Genomic DNA, 20,622 nt, shown 5'->3' with positions numbered 1-20,622 from the left:
TTGTTAAAGCATTTATTTCTTCAAGCACTAATAATACTAAACATTTTGTTTTAATCAAGCATGACATTAAAACTTTTTCTTAGGATTTCCTGTTGAGAGCTCCTTATTGAGATTTGTATTATATTACATTTTTCAGAATGATCAGACCTCTTAGATTATATACATAATGCTTTGTTGGTCTCAGGGGGCTGATTTCCTTGTTAAGGAAGAGGTTTATAGTTTATAATATGTATTTTTATAATACATACTCTTAAGTTAGCATAGTAACTGAAAAGACATCCAATAGATTATACAGTTTAGTTTATGAAATTGTGGGAGATATAGTCTTATATGATTGAAACATCTTGCTGAATATTTGATCTCTTGTTTACTAGATAATGAAAAATTTTCCTTACTCTGCTTTTACTTCCTGACTGTCTATATAGAAAGGAAGTGAGAAAAATCTAAACTTGTGAGTCTAGGGGCTTCCCTGTTGGTACAGCAATTAAGACTCTGTGTTTCCAATGCAGAGGGTGAGGGTTAGATCTCTTGTCAGGGAACTGAGATTCTACATGCCATACAGCGTGGCCCTCCTTCCCTTCCCCCCGCCAAAAAAAAAAGAATCTGTATGATGTCAGCATTTGGTATGTGAAATTCTATCTAACCTTTTTGATATGAACAATATAGATGTTATTCTGGGCAGCTATTTTGAATCTTTTGATGTTGGGTTTTTGGGTGTTTTTTTGTTTGTTTGTTTGTTTGCTTTTTACATTTTAAAACTGGTAAATAAATCTTCCTTTGAAATACTCTTTATAGTCAGGTCTAAACTTCAGTGGCCCGCCGCCGCCACCCCCACCCCCACCGCATTTCCTGCCCTGCTGGCTGCCTCCATTTCCTGCTGGACCACCAGTGAGTGCAAAAGAATTCGGATTAAACTGTACTTTCATACAGAGTTTGGGATTTAGCCAGAACACAGGTAGTTTGGAAATGTCATTGTATATCATCCCTGTGGCCAGGTTCTGATGGGTAAAAGTTCAGGCTAAACCTTTGGGTTTTTCTTTTTAATGCCCAGACTCGGTCCTCTTAGAGACCCAGCTCTGAGCCCTGTTGTGCGTGCTTCCTTCCTGGCAGAAGTATCTCATTCTAAGGGAAGTAGCTCCTATCTAGAAGGATTTAATGACACCATGCTTAGGGATCAGTGTTTTACCTTTCAAGGCATGTAGACTGTGAATATCTAATGGTAAACTTTTAAATATCAATAATAGGTGCTGTGTTGGTGTGGGGGCAGTGTAGATGTTCTAGCCAGAACCTTTGCTTGAAAGCTATGTGGGTGTTCTTTGAGGAAAATCATAGAAGTATCTATCCTTGGTTTTTTTACCTATAGATTCATAATGGAACAGATAAATAGGTCTAATGAAAGCAAAATGTTTACATATTTTATGGGACCTGTTGTCTTTTGGTTCTTGTTCAGTTTAATTTTATTGGTCTTTTTCTGTTGTTCATTACTGGTTAGCTTTCTCCAAATCCCAGATTAAAAAAAAAAAAAAATTTAACCAAGAGATGACATGGGATGTCAGGAAAGATACAACTAACATTCAGCATTCTGTACATAAAATAGATTTCCATACTTTATATTTTTGTCTACTGACTTTAAAGTATATCTTTCTGTTTCCAGATGATTCCCCCACCACCTCCCATCTGTCCAGATTCTCTGGATGATGCTGATGCTTTGGGGAGTATGTTAATCTCTTGGTACATGAGTGGTTATCATACTGGTTATTACATGGTAAGTAATCACTCAGCATCTTCCCTGACAGTCACTTTGTGGTTTTGTGACTTTGTTTTGCCTGTAACTTTTTGTTTCTTATGTTAGGTAGATCCTTAGAGTTAAAAACTATAGGCATACCTCAATGAAGCAAGGCATATGATTCTTTTGGTTTCCTAGTACATATAAAAGTTATGTTTACATTATACTGTATTCTAGAATGTATATAATAGTATGATGTCTTAAAAACAGTGTACAAACCTTAATTTTAAAGTACGTTATTGCTAAAAAATGCTAACTACTATCTGACAACATGGTTGCCACAAAACCTTCAGTTTGTTTGAACAGTATAGCTATTCAAAGCTGCAGGGAGCAAAGGTTTGATCCCTGGTTGGCGAACTAAGATTCTGCATGCAACGAAGCGCTGCCACACACAGAAAAATAGCGAACTTTGCTTTTCTTATTCATCAGTCCTTTGGTGACCAGTTTCACTAAACTGAGTGACCGTTTACTTCAACTATTTTCTTTCTAACTTCCCTAGTTACTTGTCACATCGTTTCTCTCTCCCCTTTATAGACAGACTTCTTTGAGAAGTTGGGTCTAGTTGTCCTCTCTGCTTCCTTACCTTCCATTGTTTCTTCAGGCCTATTGGGTAGACTTCTGTCTTCCCCACTGTATTCAGATTTTTACCTCCAGATTGCTGACTCCGTGGTCAGTTCTCTGCTTTACCTCTCTTACCTCTCAGCAACATTTTAATCTGTTTGACTACACTTTTTTCTCCGACCTCAATAACATGCTGTAGTCTGCTAGTCCTAAGTCTTCCTTCTCAGCTGCTCCTTCTAGACTCCGTAGACAGCTTTTCCTCCTCCACCGGGTATCTGTGTGAGATCTCTCATGCTCAACGTATAGCCCCCTTCTCGCACTATAAACTCACTAGGTGACCTCATCTACCCCAGGACTTAAAATGCCATGTGTGTCCTATTAAATCCTCAGATGTCTAATTCTGAACATCAGACTGGTTTATCCAGCTGGCTGTTTTCCCCCACCACCTGGCTGGCTGTTAGCTGCACCTCAAACACATCTCACCAGAACCAGACGACGAGAGTCATGTCATACACCGCTGTCCCCACAGCCTCTGACATCTCAGAAAGCAGTGACGTTGGTGCACTAGCAGCGCCACTTTCTCAAGCCACAGGCATGGCATTAGCATTAATTGATTCCTCACTTTCCTTCAGTTTCTTCAACCAATTTGTAAGAAAATTCTGTTGACTTATTTCCATACAGATCTTGAATCAGTGCACTTTGCTTTCACTCCCCTGCTGTTAACACCCATTGAGGATACTATTGTCTCTTTTAACTGAGACATAATCACTATTTTATTTATTATTTAAAATATTTATGCACTGCTTTGGCTGCACAGGGTCTTAGTTGTGGCCCTCAGGATCTCCGATCTTGGTTGTGGCATGTGGGATCTAGTTCCCTGACCAGGGATTGAACCTAGACCCCCTGCACTGCGAGTGCAGAGTCAGCCACTAGACCACCAGGGAAGTCCCATAATTCACTCTTTTAAAAAGTACAATTAATTGGTTTTTAATTTGTATTCAAAAGGTACAACCACTCATTACCTAATTCCAGAATATTTTTATCTTGCATTTTAAAAAAGCCATACCCGGTAATAGTCACTAGTAATATCCTCTGCACCCACCTCCTGGCAACTGCTAATCTGCTTTCTAAGGATTTGCTTATTCTGAACATTTCATATAAATGAAATCATATAATATGTGGCTTTTTGTCCCTGGCTTCTTCCACTTAACCTATGTTTCTTAATGTTCCTCTGTGTTTTAGCGTGTTTGAATGATATTCCATTGTATGGATGGTACCACATTGTGTTTACCCATTCATCAGTTGATGGACATTTGGGTTATCTCCTCTTTTTGGCTACAATGAATAATTCTGTTCTGTACATTTGTGTACAGATTTCGTATGGACACGGTGGTTTTCTGTTTTCTTGGATATATACGTAGAATGGAATTGCTGGCTCAAAAGGCCGCTCTGGTGGAACCATTGTGCTGTTTTCTAAGTGACTGCATCATCCTGTGTGACTTCGAGCAGTGTGTGAGGAGGTCCTGTTTCTCCACATCCTCACCAGTTGTGTTGTCTCCTTGCTGGATCATAGCCATTCTAGTGGGTGTGAAGTGATACTTTACTATGGTTTTCATTTGTGTTTCCCTATTGACTGATGACGTTGAGCATCTTTTCATGTGCTTATTGGCCATTTATATATATATCTTTTTGGAGAACTGTCTGTTCACATCCTTTACCTGTCTTTTTGGTTGATGAGTTGTAATAGCTCTTTATATATTCTGGACAAGACAACATCTCTCACCTAACTGCACCAGATCCCAAGTATTATTTTTGCTTATGAAATCTCACGTCTCATTCTGCCAAATCCATTCTGCGTACAGCAGCTAGAGCGATATTTTAAAATGTGAAGCATGTCGTGTCTTTCTCTTTAAGGCCCTCTGACGGCTTCCAGTCACAGGCTAAACTCCAAAACCCTCGTAGTTTGCAAAGACGATGCACCGCGTCTTGTCAGGTTCTTTACCCACAGTTTATTCCATGCTCTCCTTACTCACTACACTCCTGCAACCCTGGCCTCTTTTCTGTTCTGTACATTTGTGTACAGATTTCGTATGGACACGGTGGTTTTCTGTTTTCTTGGATATATACGTATATACGTATATACCTTCTTCTGGACCTTTGCACTCATTATTCTTTAGTTTGGAAAGCTGTTACCCTATATTTTACTTGTCTGACTTGTTATTCAAATCTCAACTGAAATTCCACCTTGCCTAGAAATATTTAAGCTAGAAGAGATCCACCCTTTCTCTCTTTCGTATCACTCCACTTAGATTCTCTGTGTGGCAATTACCGTTTCTGGTATGATTTTCATTACCTGTTTAACTGTCTCCCTCCAGTAGAATGTAAGCTCCATGGGAGCAGGGACCTTGTCTGTCTTGTAACCCTTGGATCTCTAGAATTGGGAATAGTGTCTGGTTCAGAGTAAGTTCATCATTTGCTAAATGTTAAACATTAGCAAGTCTTTTGTCTGGTAATTAGATAACTTTTTATATATAAAGCTTCTTGTAGATTAGTTTCGTATGATATCTGGAAGTACCATTATTGGGTCAAAAAGTATAAACTTTTAATTTAAAAAATTTTAATGACTTTTGATACAATTGATTGACTTTTCACAATTCTTTTCATGTGTATTGCCACGAGTGCAACTTGAAAACGTCTGTTTTGCCACAGCCTTAAAATAGTTATACACTGTATTGCTTGCATCTTTTATAACTCTGAAGAGCAGTTAAAAATATGAATGTTCTGGGACTTGGCTGGTGGTCTAGTGGCTAATCCTCCATGCCCCCAGTTCAGGGGGCCCAGGTTCGATCCCTGGTCAGGGAACTAGATCCCCCACACAGCAGTTAAGAGTTCACATGCCACAATGAAGACCCAGTACAGCCAAATAAATAAGCATATTTTTTAAAAGTAGGAATGTTCTAACGTGTTAGAATATATTTAATTTGAAAGATGACATAGATGAAAGTTAGAGTTGATGAAATGAGTACAGTGAGTAAACTGTGCTCAGATATTCATATTTCATGTACTTGATTGAACTGTTGTTAAAACCTAGCAGATTTTCAGTAGACTTTGTTGTTTATAAATCTTTTTAAAATATTTATTTATTTGGCTCTGTTGGGTCTTAGTTGCAGCATGCAGGATCTTCCATGTGGTGCACAGACTGTCCAAGTTGCGGTGTGTAGGCTCAGTGACTGCAGCCCGCCCACTCCAGAGCTTGCAGGCTTCAGTAGTTGCGGCTAGTAGGCTTAGTTGCTCCTCACCATGGAAGATCTTAGTCTCCAGACCAGGGATTGAACCTGTGTCCCTGTATTGCAAGGTGAATTCTTAACAACTAGACCACCAGGGAAGTCCCCAGCAGCCTGAACGCTGGTCCTGATCAGCAGACTGCAGCTATTTCTGTTTCTTTCCACAGTTCAAGCAACAGTTCCTGGGAGAGGAGCCTTGTCTGATATATTTGCCACAAATTCAGTACTCAGCTATGATTAGCTTGTTCCAGAGAGAATGATCTTTACTTTTAGAGGCATTACTTGTGTATTTGTATAAATTAAATATAAACTTAGGTTCATATGCAGAAACAAATTCCCATTTCCTAGGTCTTGCATTTTTTTCTCTTGGAAATTTTTACCGTTAAACAGAAGAAGCTACTATTCATTGTCATGTTGTCCAATGGCTTACATGTATTTTAGAGACTGTTGCCTTCAGCTTGCAGTTCTTAACTGTTGCTCCACAGAAGCATACATGTTTGACAACTTTTCCATTGCTAACCCGTTCCCATATGAGCAACAGAGGGCTTGGGTCTAGCTCTTAACCCATACCTTTTTCTTTTTCTAAAAATCCTAATAGAATGCAAATAAATGAGGGTAATATGATTAAAATAACATAGCATAGGCTCTAACTTTGGTACTTATTACTAACAAATCACTTTTATTTTTTAATTTTTAATTTTTATTTTTACTTTATTTTGCTTTACAATACTGTATTGGTTTTGCCATATACTGACATGAATCAGCCACGGGTGTGCATGAATTCCCAATCCTGAACCCCCCTCCCACCTCCCACCCCTAACAAATCACTTTTAAATACATCTTATGGCCTCAAAGATAGAGATTAGTAGTGAAATAGAAAGTTAGTATGTGTGTAGGGGAAGGTAGCAGGCACCGAGGCCAGAAGACAGGAGCAGGACTCTCTGCTTTGACACCAGGAAAAGCGGCAAACGTTTCAGTCTTCACTTGTAAAATGCTTCTGTCTAGTGCCAAAATATTTTAATGGTTTTAATAAATGAGTATGACACATTGTATGTATATTTTAGACTTCGTGACATCTTGAGCAAATTGTTTACTTTAAAGCACATTTCAGAGACTTCCCCAGAGGTCCAATGGTTAAGATTTCTCCTTCCAATTAAGGGGTGCAGGTTTGATCCTTGGTGGGAGAGCTGTTTCCACATGCCTAGGGGCCAAAAAAGGCAAAACAAAAACAGAAGCAATATTGTAACAACTTCAGTAAAGTCTTTAAAAACAACTGTCCACATTAAAAAAAAAAAAATCTTAAAAACAAAAGCCACATTTGAAGGCTATAAACTTATTTTCTGATGATATTTTATTAAAGAGAATTAATGAAATATGTGAAACAGAATGTTTACTTCTATATAAAATGTGTATTCTATTCTTCTAAATTCCTTTATTTTCCTTACAGGGTTTCAAACACAGTCAGAAAGAAGGAAGGCACTCACATTTCAATTAAGGAGTAAGTCTGCCATCATTTTAAAAAAGAATCTTACTTTTATATGAATTTTATAGTTCATGGCAAATATGTGTTTGAAAATTAAAATGTTGAAAAGTAAAAAAGTTAATGTAAAACAATATTAAAGACATTTTGATGCAAAACTGTTTGATAAAAAGGTAGATCTATATCCCCTCTAGAATCTTCATGATGTCAAAGTATCTTTTCAGCAAATACTTGTTGGTTGATGGTGTGGAAAGGAAAACATACCTTTACAGTAAAGAGATCCTTAAGGGGCTTCCCTGGTGGTCCAGTGGTTAAGAATATACCTTCCAATGCAGGAGATATGGGTTCAGCCCCTGGTCAGGGAACTAAGATGCCGGATGCCACAGGGCAACTAAGCCCTGAGACCTGACGCAGCCAAAAATAATATTGGAGCTTCAGCATCAGTCCTTCCAGTGAATATTTAGGATTGATTTCCTTTAGGATTGACTGGTTTGATTTCCTTGCAGTCCAAGGGACTCTCAAGAGTCTTCTCCAACACCACAGTTCAGAAGCATCAGTTCTTCGGCACTCAGCTTTCTGCTTCTGTTAGGTCCATATAGTTTCTGTCCTTTATTGTACCTATCTTTGTATGAAATGTTCCCTTGGTATCTCTGATTTTCTTGAAGAGATCTCTAGTTTTTCCCACTCAATTGTTTTCCTCTATTTCTTTGCATTGATCACTGAAGAGGGCTTTAATATTTCTCATTGCTATTCTTTGGAACTCTGCGTTCAGATGGGTATGTCTTTCCTTTTCTCCTTTCACTTCTCTTTTCTCACCTGTTTGTAGGGCCTCCTCAGACAACCATTTTGCCTTTATTTTACACTTTTGGTCCATATTCATCTGTATTTTGATACGTTTGTCATCAGTATTTTGTGCCGGTGTGGGTGTATATATCGGAACTTAACTTCACATTTTTAATGTTTTGATACATTCTGTTAGATTGTTTCTATGCTATGTTGCTGTTACTTTAGTTCAGTCAGTAACCTTTGGTGTCTTGATAACATTAGTAAATACCTTCTTTTATATAGTGCTTGATTCTCTTCTGTCTTAGCCTTAAGGTAACTTTCTGTGCTGTGAATCTTTATGGACATTATGATTCTTGGTGGATATTTCTATGTTACCTTGAAAAGCAGATTTCAAAAAACAAATTTGAAAATCTTTTCCACACTGATGCATTCCTGGGAGGGGTATTTTAAAAATAATATAAATCCTCACACTTAACTGTGTAGTTGCCTACATTTCATTCTTCAATTAAAGTTGTTTTTATTCAATTGAAGTTCTTTAGCTAAGTGCTAAGTCTAAAAAGGTGAATAGAAAGATTAGGCAAGGGGTGAGTTGGGTTGAAGTGTTCCAGTCAGAGAACATGCAAACTGGAGCATTAGGACAGTGTGTGTCAACGCCTGAGTAGCCTAGGTGATGCCCCTGTCCCTGACACCACTCAGCCTTCTTACGCGTTCCCCTCTTCCTGTTTTCTGCTTATTTGTTACATAGCTTTTCACTGTATATTATCTTTATTGTGTGTTTGTCTTTCCTCCATCGTTAGAGATAAGGCACTGGATTCCATTCTCCGTCATGTCTTCAGTATCTGTCTGGCACAGTGTTTTGAAGTCTAGGATGGGCTTAGAGCATAGACTGGATGGAATGTCAAAGAAGACAGAAAGTAGTGAATGGAAGTGAGATTTTGGAGTTTTTTCAGGTCAGATTTTTTGACCCATCATGACAGGTTAGGCATCAGTTCTGTTTCTTTCATTTTTCTCTTGGCTGTGCTGGGTTTATTGCTGCATGGAGGCTTTCTCTAGTTGCGGCGAGCGAAGGCCACTCCTCACTGCAGTGCGCAGACTTCTCATTGCGGTGACTTACCCAGTTGGGATGCATGGGCCCTAGAGCATACAGGCTCGGTAGTTGTGGCCCACAGGCTTAGTTGCTCTGCAGCATGCGGGGTCTTTCCAGACCAGGGATCAAACCCATATACCCTGAGTTGGAAGGCAGCGGCTTCTTTTCTGATTTAATTTATTTGTTTAGGCTACATTGGGTTTTAGTTGTGGCGTGTGGGCTCAGCTGTTGCACCATGTGGGCTTAGTTGCCCTATAGCACGTGGGATCTGAGTTCCCTGACCAGGGATGGGACTCACGTCCCCTGCGTTGGAAGGCTGATTCTTAACCACTGGACCACCAAGGAAGTCCTCATTTTAATAATTTTGAACTGACTCTCTCTGTTGATTTTGTTCTCTTTGCTTTTATGGACAGAAAAATGAAAAGGTCTGGATTTTCAACTGTGATCCAAAAAAGCTTAGAGGCAAAAAAAAAAGATTACAAGGATGATGTCTCTAGATTTCCATTAACACTTCTTGAAAGATAATCGTATATTTTGGACAGCAGACTAAAAATACTGAAGGATGGTGTCATAGTGATGTTTATTTCATTGCTGATGATTTATTTCATCATCCTTTTTCGTGATTCCATCCTTTCGTGTTCTTATTTTTAGTCTTTTTTTTTTCTTTTAAGCACAGCTTGAGGTCATTGGTGAATGTGTTAACTGTTGCTCCATAACAAATCATCCTAAAACTTAGCACCTTGAAACAGCAGATATTTATTTATTTTTCTCTAGTTTCTGTGGGTCAGAAATGCAAGGGCAACTGGTGGTGGGTGGTTCTCCTAAGACTGCAAGTCATCAGCCTCAAGGCAGTAATCATCTCAGAGTTGTGGGGCCGGAGTGTCTGCTTCAAGCCCACCCACATGGTTGTTGTCAGGAGGCTCTCTTGCTCTTTGGGACCCTCCATAGGCAGCCTGAGAGTCCTCACAAGCAGACAGTAGTCGTCTCCTCCAGAGTGTGTGATCCAGTGCAGAGTGAGCAGCACCCCATACACTTTATGACTTAGTCTCTGAATCACACACCATCACTTTCACCTTTTTCTCTCCTTTTGAAGAAGTGCAGCCCACAGCCAATGGGAGGGGATTAGATAAGGGCAGGTATCACTTGAAGGCTGCCTACCACAGTGAGTTAAATCCTGAGATGAGGACTAACAGAATGTTTCAAGTAAGGGATAGTAAAATCACTAAGATTCTACATTGTAGATTTATGAAAGAGTCCAGTAGAGTTACAGCTTAACTGCAAGATAGTTTTATTTTTTTTAATAAATTAAAATGTTTTATTTATATTTTTAATCTTTGTTCTTTGGCAGATTGCTCAGAGTGAGTCCTGAATCCTTATAAATAGTTAGAACTGCTTGAATAAGAAACTCAAAAATGGGAATTCTGTGGTGGTCCAGTGATTAGGATTTGGTGCCTTCACTGCTATGGGTTGGGTTTAGTCCCTAATCAGGGAACTAAGATAAGACTCAGCCGATAAAAAAAGAAAAAAAAAAAAAAAAAAAACACAAAAATTAAAATTGGACCCAGATGATATACTCAGGATTGATTTCCACTCTCTGCTTTCCATAGCAGTTTTTAAAAATGTCTTCCGCTCTGTTATTTATGAAAATGGATATTTCAGGACCATAAATTTTCCTCTGAAAATTTAGTTGATTCTGTAGAATTCTTATTTTCTAGATACTCCAAATTTCAAAATTGTTTTTAATTCTAGAAATTTTTAGTAAATTTTAATGTTAGGTAGTTAGGTTTAATTTCTGGTTTTATTGTAATTGTAGAATGTTATTTGTGTCGGTCTAATTACTGTTCTTTTTAACACATAAGTTTGATCATTTTTAATATGTCTTAAATTCTATTAGGACAAATCAAATACCAGTGGTCCTTAAGAATTTTTTTAAAGAATACTCTTGTCTATTTATTCCTTCAAATGAATCTCACAGTTTGTCTAAATACCTAACTATCCCAGAAAGATCGAAATTAGTATTACATTGTCTTTTACATTAGCACAGTTTTATTCTAGTTTTATTTACCCTGATGATGGTGTTGCTGTTTTCTCTTCTTCCTGATTTTATATGAAAATAGGTTTTGTTTAGATTCATGATTGTATTTAGGTTTTCTGTCTTTCAGATTCAGGTGTAGCTCTCTCCCAGGGAGATGGTACTTTGATGTGCCCTGGTTGAAGTGAACAAAGGTTGCATCGTTTCTCCATGCACACTTGGATGGGTGCATGTCGTCTGCATTTCCCCTTGTTCCACGTGACTCGTGCTTAAAGAAACAGATATTTTAAGGGAATAATCAGTTTGAATAACTGAACAACGGAAATATGATTAAAAGAAACTCAAGGTCACATACAGTGCAAAAAGTCAATCCATCAAAATTGCAACTGAGCCCGTTTGTATATTGTAACTTTCTTAGTAAGTATGTTAAGCTTTTTATTAATGCCTTTAAAAATAAATAACTTTTTAAAAAAACTTGACTATCTGAATGCTTTTCTTTGGAATACATAGGGTAAGTTGGAGCCAATGGAAAGATGTAAAAAGAACAACTCAGGCTTTTTTGGGTAAAGGATAGTATTGTAAAGATACAACCAACTGTAAAACAGTGTTGCTGATAATCCAAAGTTAGGGCAGAAAGCCTGTCTGAAGCCGAATGTTAGAGGGCTGGGCCTGGCTGCTGGGGAACTAAGCCTGTGTTCTGCTGCTCAGAAGTCGTACTGTCCTCCTCCAGCTCCTTTTCTTCTCTGTCTGCCTCTCTCCTAGCCTCCTCCACACCTTGCTCACATACACTGCCTGACATGATTGCCCAAGCTGTTCTCTTCACCACCGCCTTGCAGTTCCATCTACCATCCATTTGACTGTATCTATGTGAGTCTCTCTGTTCAAATTCTCTAGAGATGCTGGGAGGGACTAGGGGCACGAGGAGAAGGGGACGACAGAGGATGAGATGGCTGAATGGCACCACGGACTCAATGGACGTGAGTCTGAGTGAACTCTGGGAGTTGGTGATGGACAGGGAGGCCTGGCGTGCTGCGATTCACGGGGTCGCAAAGAGTTGGACACGACTGAGCGACTGAACTGATGTGAGTCTCTCTGTTCAAATTCTCTAGAGAGGCAGAACATAATGCTGGTTTAGTTCAGTCTAAAGCATTGGTGTCCATAGCCTGAGCGTCTCCCTAGTCCATTTAGCTGTGGGAGATGTTAACATGATAAGTGCTATTTCTTGCAGAGGTTTTGCTTGGATCAAACTGCATGTGCCTAGCGTATTAGTGTTTATTGAATACATAAGTGAATATTCAAGTGATTGATAAGGAAGCTTTACAGAATTTTTTGTACAGGGTAAATAGAGTTTCATCATTTTTCATAACAAGCACCTAATATATTAATTGCCTAAAATGTACCAGGATAAATTTAGTTCTGAAGGTAGCTTATTTGCCTTGTAAGAGTTTTGGATGTTACCTTCCTTAATACCTAATACGGTTGGTGGGTAGTTGTACGTTCAGGAAAGTCATTCATTTCAACAAATAGTTATTTGACTTTGTGTAAGGTGCTCTTCTACATGCTTGGGAACAACACAGATGAATGTTCCTGCTTACAGTTGTGGGAACTAGCTAGTAAACAAGTGAAATTTATAAAGTAGCACATAGTGATTCATGTCATAGAGAAAAGGGAAATAAGAAAGGGGGTTGGGCAGATTGGGATTGGAAGCAGGGACACTTGTTTTAAAAAAAGAGCAGGGAACTCCTAACTGAAGTGACATTTGAATAGCAATCCAAAGAAAATGAGAGCCATTCATGTATGCAGAAAGAACTTCCCAAGCAAAGAAAATAACAGGTGCAGAGGCCCTAAGACAAGAGTGTTTACCGTGTTCAGGAAACAGCAAAGAAACTAGCTTGGCTGGAGTGGAAGTAAGCTAGGAGAGATGAAAGAAATGGAGGTAAGAGAGAGGTAGCCAGGGGTCAGGTCATATGTAGACCATTGCAATGTCTTCAACATTTCTTGGAGCTAGGAATTCATTGGAAAGTTTTTGAACCAAAGGTATTGTGTGATCAGATGCATAAGAAGAGGCTTCTGGGTGAGTTCCTTGGTGGTCCAGTGGTTAGGACTCTGCACTTCCATTATAGGGGCACAGGTTTGATCCCTGGTTGGGGAACTAAGATCCCATATGCAGAGTGGTGTGGAAAAAAAAAAAGCTTCTAACTGCTTTGTTGAAAATAGATGAGAAGTTTCAAGAAAGAGCAGGCTGAGTAGGACTTGGGTCTGAGTGTATTTTCCAGGTAGAGCTCAGGGTCTGCCAGTAGTGTCCATGTGGAGCTGGAAGGAGTCCAGGATGACTCCCCAGGTTTTTCACCTGAGCAAGTGGGAGAATTCTCCAGCACCACAGTTCAAAGGCACGAATTCTTTAGTGCTCTCTCTGCCTTCTTTACAGTCCAGCTCTCACAACCAAATGTGACCACTGGGAAGACCACAGCCTTGACTATACGGACCTTTGTTGGCAGAGTGAGGTCTCTGCTTTTCAACACTGTCTAGGCTTATCATCACTTTCCTGCCAAGAAGCAATCGTTTTCTGATCTCATGGCTGCAGTCACCATCCGCAGTGATTTTGGGGCCCAAGAAGAGGAAATCGGTCACAGGTTCCACCTTTCCCCCTTCTAGTTGCCATGTAGTAGTGGGGCCAGGTGCCATGTTCAGAATTTTTTTAATATTTAAGCAGGCTCTCTCACTCTCCTCCTTCACTCTCATCAAGAGTCTCTTTAGTTCCTCTTCCCTTTCTGCCATTAGAGGGGTATCATCCACATTTCTGAGGCTCTCGGTGTTTCTCCTGCCTACCTTGATTCTAGCTTATAACTCATCCAGCCTGGCATTCTCACGATGTGCTCAGCATATAGGTTAAGCAGGGTGGCAGGAGACAGCTTTGTGGGCCTCTGAAAATGTAAGAAATACTCTTAGCTCGTGGTCTATAGTCTGTGGTCGTACTTTGCTGCTCCCTGCTTTCCAGGGTGGGCGAGGGGGGGTTGCTATGTGTCCTGTGAGATCTTAGTTCCTGGAGCAGGGATTGAACTTGGGCCCTTGACAGTGAAAGCAGTCCTAACTACTGGACTGCCAGGAATTCCCACTGCCCCCTGCTTTATACTGGAAGTCCTTAGCAGCAGCTCTGGAGAAATAATTTGCATGGAGTCCTGTTAGTTTTTTTAAAGTATCATTTTTAATAGTACATGTATATAGTGCAGAATTCAGATGATTGTATGTAAAGTAAACCTCCCTACCCTGTCCACTATCCTGCCCCTCTCCCTGGAATGCATCATTAATACCAGTTTCTTGTATATTTAGGAAGTTTTTCTGTGACAGGATGAACCTGAATGTACATATGCTCTCAATCTTAAATTTATCTAGGTTCTTTTTCCTTTAGGTCAGAACTATGAAATGTAATAAGTAATACTTGTACCACTTCGACGTTCTTGCTTTCATGTCCAAATCCAGCCGTCTTCACTACCTGCTCTGCAGTAATGGGTCTCGACCTTGTAAATACCGCTGCCTTGCCAGCAGGTACAGTGAAAAGCTTTGTCAGTAGAGGCTGCTATTGACACAGGAGTGGCCAGGGCCTGCTTCTGGGCCCAGTGTATCTCTCCAGCAGGCACTTGCAGCACATAGCCTCCACCCTTGTGCAGCGCCTGGCTTCAGCCACACCTCTTGGCCAGCAGCACTTAGCACCCCCATATGGAAGGCTTCCTCTGGCACCCCCAAAGTTTCTCAGCAAAGTGCTCCAAGCTTACACCTTCTTGGGTTGCAGCTCTTTACTTTAGCCAACCTTTGTTGTCCACGGCTATGCCTTCTCTCTTGAGGTCCAGAGCTCAGTCCTGGGGTCGATCCTTTGGGTGCTCTGTTGCACCCTAATATGAAAAGCCAATAGGCTATGCCCTGTGTCGATGCTTAGAAATCTCAGTTTCATACTAACTAATCCTTGTTACTCCAATTGCCTATTACAGTAAATAACTCTTAATAGTAAACTCCCCAAGTTACTAAGTGGTTTCTGTCTCCCAACTGGACTCTGATACAGTACTTAAAACCTTTATGATTACAAAAGTATTAGATATAAAATCAGACAAGAAGATAGCTCTTTTCACCTTCTAGTAATCTCACCCTCCAGAGCAATTATTCATGTGGTAATGCTAAACTAATTTTATATTTTAAATATAAAACAGGCGCTTGTAAAACAAAAAACAGTACAAAAAGGAAAAAGGAATCCCTATCCCTTTTCTAATCATTTAAAATAGTTCCACTTTTAAATTTTTTCTTGTATATTATTTGCAGAAATTCTTAATGCATCTAGAAACATGAGAGTATATTTTTTAAACAAATAGAATCATACCATATATACAGTACCTATGTTTTGTGATAGAAATAAAAATTATTATAAGAAAATGGTTGTTGTCCAACTTACACTAGCATTATAAATTTGGAATGGCCTTCTAGTCATTCAGAACACTCCACTGATTAACTAATAGTGAAATTTTGGACACAGGCACAGAGGTAGACATTGACATCAGATGTCATACCTTGAACAATATAAAGTCACTGACAAAATATGTTCTTGAGCAAAGTGGATACATAAGATTTTAAGGCCATTATAAATGTATATGTTGGATTCTCAAACATCTAAAAAAAACGTTGATACTCAATATTCTTAAAAATGCAGATTTAGCTAATTTCCAATAATGCTAAATTCTAAACTATAGTTTCTCCTTCTACAATAAGCACTGAATCAAAGGCCTCTAGAATACGAGCATTTGCCCTAAACCCTATTTCTTGTGCAGTAGATAAAAGGAAGGTATACATAAACCCTGCCGTACTAAATTAAATGTACAAAAACATGCTACAAGGATTAAGGAATATCTCTTGTTGCACCTATGTGCGAAACTGATGCAGTCGTTAAATTAGCCATTTTGTAATAACTTGAATACGCCTTTCATATTGTGGCTTTATGATGGATACATCTTTCTCCCCACCCCTCCCTGTGGCTTTGTTACCTGTTTACCATAGTTAGCCTAAAAGCCTTATATGACCTGAGTAATGAAGAGTTGGATGTGTAAATTTGATTAAAGGTCTGATCTTTGGTTGGGGAGGATCATTTAGGGACTTCAGAGTCACTGGTAATACTCTGTTTCTTAAGCTCAGTAATGGGTAAGCAGGCTGTTTGGGGTTTTTTATATTACATGCTTTATGCATTTTACTCTTTTGTATGCAGCATTTAATAAGTTTTTGGATAATATATCCAAAATTTTATCCAACAGTTTTTAGAATTATTGAAAAAAATTTTCCTGATTTAGTGGATTTTAGCTAATAGGTTCCTGAATGATTGGAGAGAATGGCAGTATCCATTTCCAGAAAAGGGTGAAATGTTTAGACTGAGGGTGCTTTTTTATCGTGGCAGTAAGCAATGTGATGTCTTCTGCATCCAGGAGCCAACTTAACATGTTAAGTCTCATGAGGCTTGGCAGCCGTAACACACATTGACTCAAAGACTTGACTGTTATGGCCTGAACTTTGATACATTCTTTGAAATGCCTGGAAATAGTTAACTGTTGCAAGTTAGGCAGGTTGTCCAGTGTTTGAAAGAAGTTTCTGTATCCTTCCTCTGTAATCTTGTGGTTCATTGAAAAATCAAGATGCTTGAGTTTCTGGAAACCTCCATTGATTGCTACCTTGGCTATAAATACAAAAGCAAAATATTTATGAGAACAGAATCATAGGGACTTCAATTTTAATACTGGTAGGCTAGATTATTTGAATGCACCTCTTCTCTCACCATCACTTAAAATAGAAAATGCCCAATTTTAATAAAAATATATAAATTTAATAATAGATTTACTTCTAATTGAAGTAGTAAAGATTAATAAATTACATTTTTTTAACTATATTTTTACTTTAAATGTAAGAACATAGTAAGATTAAAAACAAAAGTGATACATCTCTAAATAACTGGTGTGGCAAAAAAATGAACAACTAAAATTAGAAAATATTTTGAACTGAATAAAAATATGACATTAGTGAGAGAGAGCTAAAGCCAAAGTTAGTGCTCTAACTATCCACTTCAGGACATTAGGATATTAAAAGGAATGAAAGAATGAATTTAGAACAAAAATAAAAAGCAAATGATATCCAAAGAAAGTACCAGGTGATATTAGAGGCAAAGGCAGAGATAAATGAAAAATGTGTAGAGAAAAAGGCGCAGGAGAACATCCTGCGTAGGATTCCATGACATATTTTCAAAATGGGTAAAATTGATCTGTGGTGAAAGAAAGCAGTATAGTGGTCACCTTTGAGAAGGAGGGGGAATGTAGTGTCAGAAAGGACACAAAGGAAGCTTCTGTAATGTAATAATCTATAGTAACCTAATGAGTAATTGTTACCCAAGTATAAGTAACAAGACTGTTCACTTGAAAATCCATTAAGCTGTATACTTAGATTTTGTACTTTTCTTTATGTGTATTAATTTTCAATTAAAAAATATATATATATGCTGAGCTGGATGAAGCACAAGCTGGAATCAAGATTGCCAGGAGAAGTATCAGTAACCTTAGATGCAGATGACACCACCCTTATGGCAGAAAACGAAGAACTACAGAGCCTCTTGAAAGTGAAAGAGGAGAGTGAAAATTAGCTTAAAACTCAACATTCAGAAAACTAAGATCATGGCATCCGATCCCATCACTTCATGGCTAATAGATGGGGAAACAGTGAGGGACTTTATTTTTCTGGGCTCCAAAATCACTGCTGATGGGGATGGCAACCATGAAATTAAAAGAGGCTTGCTCCTTGGAAGAAAAGTTATGACCAACCTAGACAGCATATTCAAAAGCAGAGATATTACTTTGCCAACAAAGGTCCGTCTAGTCAAAGCTATGGTTTTTCCAGTGGTCATGTGTGGATGTGAGAGTTGGCCTATAAAGAAAGCTGAAAACCGAAGACGATGTTTTTGAACTGTGGTGTTGGAGAAGACTCTTGAGAGTCCCTTGGACTGCAAGGAGATCCAACCAGTCCATTCTAAAGGAAATCAGTCCTGAATATTCATTGGAAGGACTGATGCTGAAGCTGAAACTCCAATATTTTGGCCACCTGATGTGAAGAACTGACTCATTGAAAAAGACCCTGATGCTGGGAATGATTGAAAGCAGGAGGAGAAGGGGACAACAGAGGATGAGATGGCTGGATGGCATCACCAACTCGATGGGCATGAGCCTGTGTAAACTCCAGGAGTTGGCGATGGACAGGGAGGCCTGGAGTGCTGCAGTTATGGATTCACAAAGAGTTGGATGCGACTGAACTGACTGACTGATAAAAAGGAGTATACGGAGGGTATGTGACCAGATGTCTGAAACGCTACGGGTTAAGAGTGGACTTGAAGGTTTGTATAGTCTCAAACAGGAGGCTATCTTTTACTCCCAAACCTGAAAAGAATGAACCAAAAATCCACAGAACATTAGAGGGAACATTATGATAGAGAAAATGAGGAAGTGGGAAATGGGTTGAACATTTTTAGAGAGGAAAATGTTTTTATAGACATTTTGCAGCAGAAAGCTTGATTAGTACCACTGGCTTTCTGGCTTTCATGTGAGCTGAGTTTATCTGAGGGTTAGCTCACCAATTTCCACCACGCTGTCATCATCCAAAGTCTTGAAAAACTGGAGAACTTGGAGACACTGGAGATGCTGACACTGTTGGACGATCAGTTTGGCCATTTGATAAATCCCATCCCCAGTGGGGAGGATCAATTCTTCCAGGTTATTTAAAGAACCTAAAGCGTAGGCTAATCAGAAGAGACAAAAAAAAAACAACAACTATGTTCTGTGTTCCCAAATAATGGTAATCCAAAGCATCAAAACCGTATACATTCTAGGAGGTTCCATGTAGCATAGAGGCTGGAGAAAGGGGTCAGCCTACACCTTGATCTTCATTGCTGCCTCTAGACAACCAATCCTCCGTCCTTCCCCAGTCAGCCTCCTGCCCTGGAGTCCAGAAGTTCAGAAGTTCAGAAGTCCAGAATGGACTTCACATCCCTCCCCATTTCCTTTTATTTTTTAAACCACTGGACCGTCAGAAAATTCCCAACTATCTCCTCTTTCAGACCAAAGCTTCTGCTGGACTCTTTCTATTAATGCTAGCTCCTCAGTGCTTTTAGCCCCCTTCCTTTCTGTGATGCTGTCATCCTCAGAGATTTCTCGCACTAACCTCACAATCCACCACTCTCATAACTTGTCTTTTCACTTTGATCCCTCCTGAGCATGGTCCAGTGTAGATCACTTGATCCCCAGAAAGTTCTCTAGTTCTGCGGCCTCATACCTGGACATGTTTTGAACACTTCCTAGCATAAAACAATGTAGCAGGCTTTTCCTTTTGCTGTCCCAGTTCTTACATCAGCTATTTCTCCAAGGACTATGGTTCCTTTTAGGGAGGCCAATATTTAGAAGTCAAGATCTGGGTAGTTGGTATGCTCATTACTACTAGGGTACTTTTGAGTCTCTCTGTTGACTGAGCTGAGAGATGTATATATATGTATGTATAGTGAGATATACAGATAAGCCCATAACTACCTGTATAGGTTAAAAACCACGAGTCCACACCAGTATTTCCAATCCTAATTTAAGACCTCAAATTTCCTTCTCGCCTCCCCTTTCAATAGTTGTGGGCTTCCCTATTGGCTCAGACAGTAAAGAATCCACCTGCAATGAAGGAGACCCAGGTTCAATCCCAGGGTTGGGGAAGACCCCCGAGAAGAAAATGGCCACCCCTTTGGCCCCTGCTCTGGCCTTTGCAGCTCCAGCCCCCATGCCCCTCCCCATACACACAGCTGCCTCCAAAAGATGGAGAAGGGAAAAAGAAGAGATCAGGTGCTCCTTAAGTGTGCTGAAGTTTGATAGCACTCCTGCTATATGCTTCTCATCTCTACTGACTATCCTTATATTTTCCTGTGTTAAAAATAACGAGCTCCATATCACCAAACCATGACTCAGTTCTGGCTCCCCAGAAATGGAATCTTAAATTAGTCCATCAGGCATGGACCAATCAGCATCTGCCATCCCCATTGCCTAAAGGAAAGTAACCTTGTGATGACTGACGGGCATTTTTGCCTACTTTAAATCACCTGTCACTGCTCCCTTCTGCTTATAAAAGTCTTTCATTGTACAGCTCCTCAGAGCTCCCTTCTGTCTGCTAGAGTGAAGGCTGTCCGATTCAGAAACATTTTTGTTTAAAAAAAATTCTTAATTTTTAAAAATATGCTTATCTTCTAAGACCAGTTAGAAATTTTTACAGAGCATACATTGTTGTTATAATCATAAAAAAATAAGTAGAAAAGGTAGTTTCTATAGTTATCATTTTGTTAAGTCTAGGTGTTCACATAGAGTGTTCATAACCTTAAAAGGTAGTTTTCCCCATATTCTGGAAAACTTTGAAACAACAGGCATTTAACTTGCTTGGGATGGATAACTGGCAATGAAATTGCATAGTGCTCTGGTTGTTCATTGGAAGGACTGATGTTGAAGCTGAAACTCCAATACTTAGGCCACCTGATGTGAAGAGCTGTATCATTTGAAAAGATCCTGATGC

The 20,622-nt window shown here is 39.3% G+C and overlaps 2 protein-coding genes across 3 annotated transcripts in view; one reads left to right on the top strand and one right to left on the bottom strand.

Annotated features, from left to right (window-relative positions):
- Window positions 1–12,833, top strand: part of SMN1 (survival of motor neuron 1, telomeric) — a 29,183-nt gene extending 16,350 nt beyond the window's left edge. The window contains exons 6-9 of one of the 2 annotated variants that reach the window (XM_040262676.1): window positions 796–888; window positions 1,655–1,765; window positions 7,079–7,129; window positions 11,147–12,833. In XM_040262676.1, coding sequence (XP_040118610.1) covers window positions 796–888; window positions 1,655–1,765; window positions 7,079–7,126 — 252 coding nt within the window. In that variant the 3' untranslated portion in view covers window positions 7,127–7,129; window positions 11,147–12,833. Of the gene's footprint in view, window positions 1–795; window positions 889–1,654; window positions 1,766–7,078; window positions 7,130–11,130 lie in introns of both variants that reach the window. The other variant, XM_040262677.1, reaches the window with a different exon arrangement.
- A 1,377-nt stretch (window positions 12,834–14,210) lies between these two features.
- Window positions 14,211–20,622, bottom strand: part of LOC120879623 (NLR family apoptosis inhibitory protein) — a 43,712-nt gene continuing 37,300 nt past the window's right edge. Inside the window, exons 14-15 of the mRNA XM_040262684.1 lie at window positions 18,659–18,823; window positions 14,211–16,723 (exon numbers count right to left, since the gene is read on the bottom strand). Coding sequence (XP_040118618.1) covers window positions 16,350–16,723; window positions 18,659–18,823 — 539 coding nt within the window. The 3' untranslated portion in view covers window positions 14,211–16,349. The remainder of the gene's footprint in view (window positions 16,724–18,658; window positions 18,824–20,622) is intronic.

Source organism: Oryx dammah, unplaced genomic scaffold (genome assembly GCF_014754425.2).
Source record: "Oryx dammah isolate SB20612 unplaced genomic scaffold, SCBI_Odam_1.1 HiC_scaffold_20, whole genome shotgun sequence".
In the NCBI taxonomy this organism is placed as follows: domain Eukaryota; kingdom Metazoa; phylum Chordata; class Mammalia; order Artiodactyla; family Bovidae; genus Oryx; species Oryx dammah.
The sequence above is the reverse complement of the archived record's forward strand: the minus strand, read 5'-3'. Positions and strand labels throughout refer to the sequence as shown.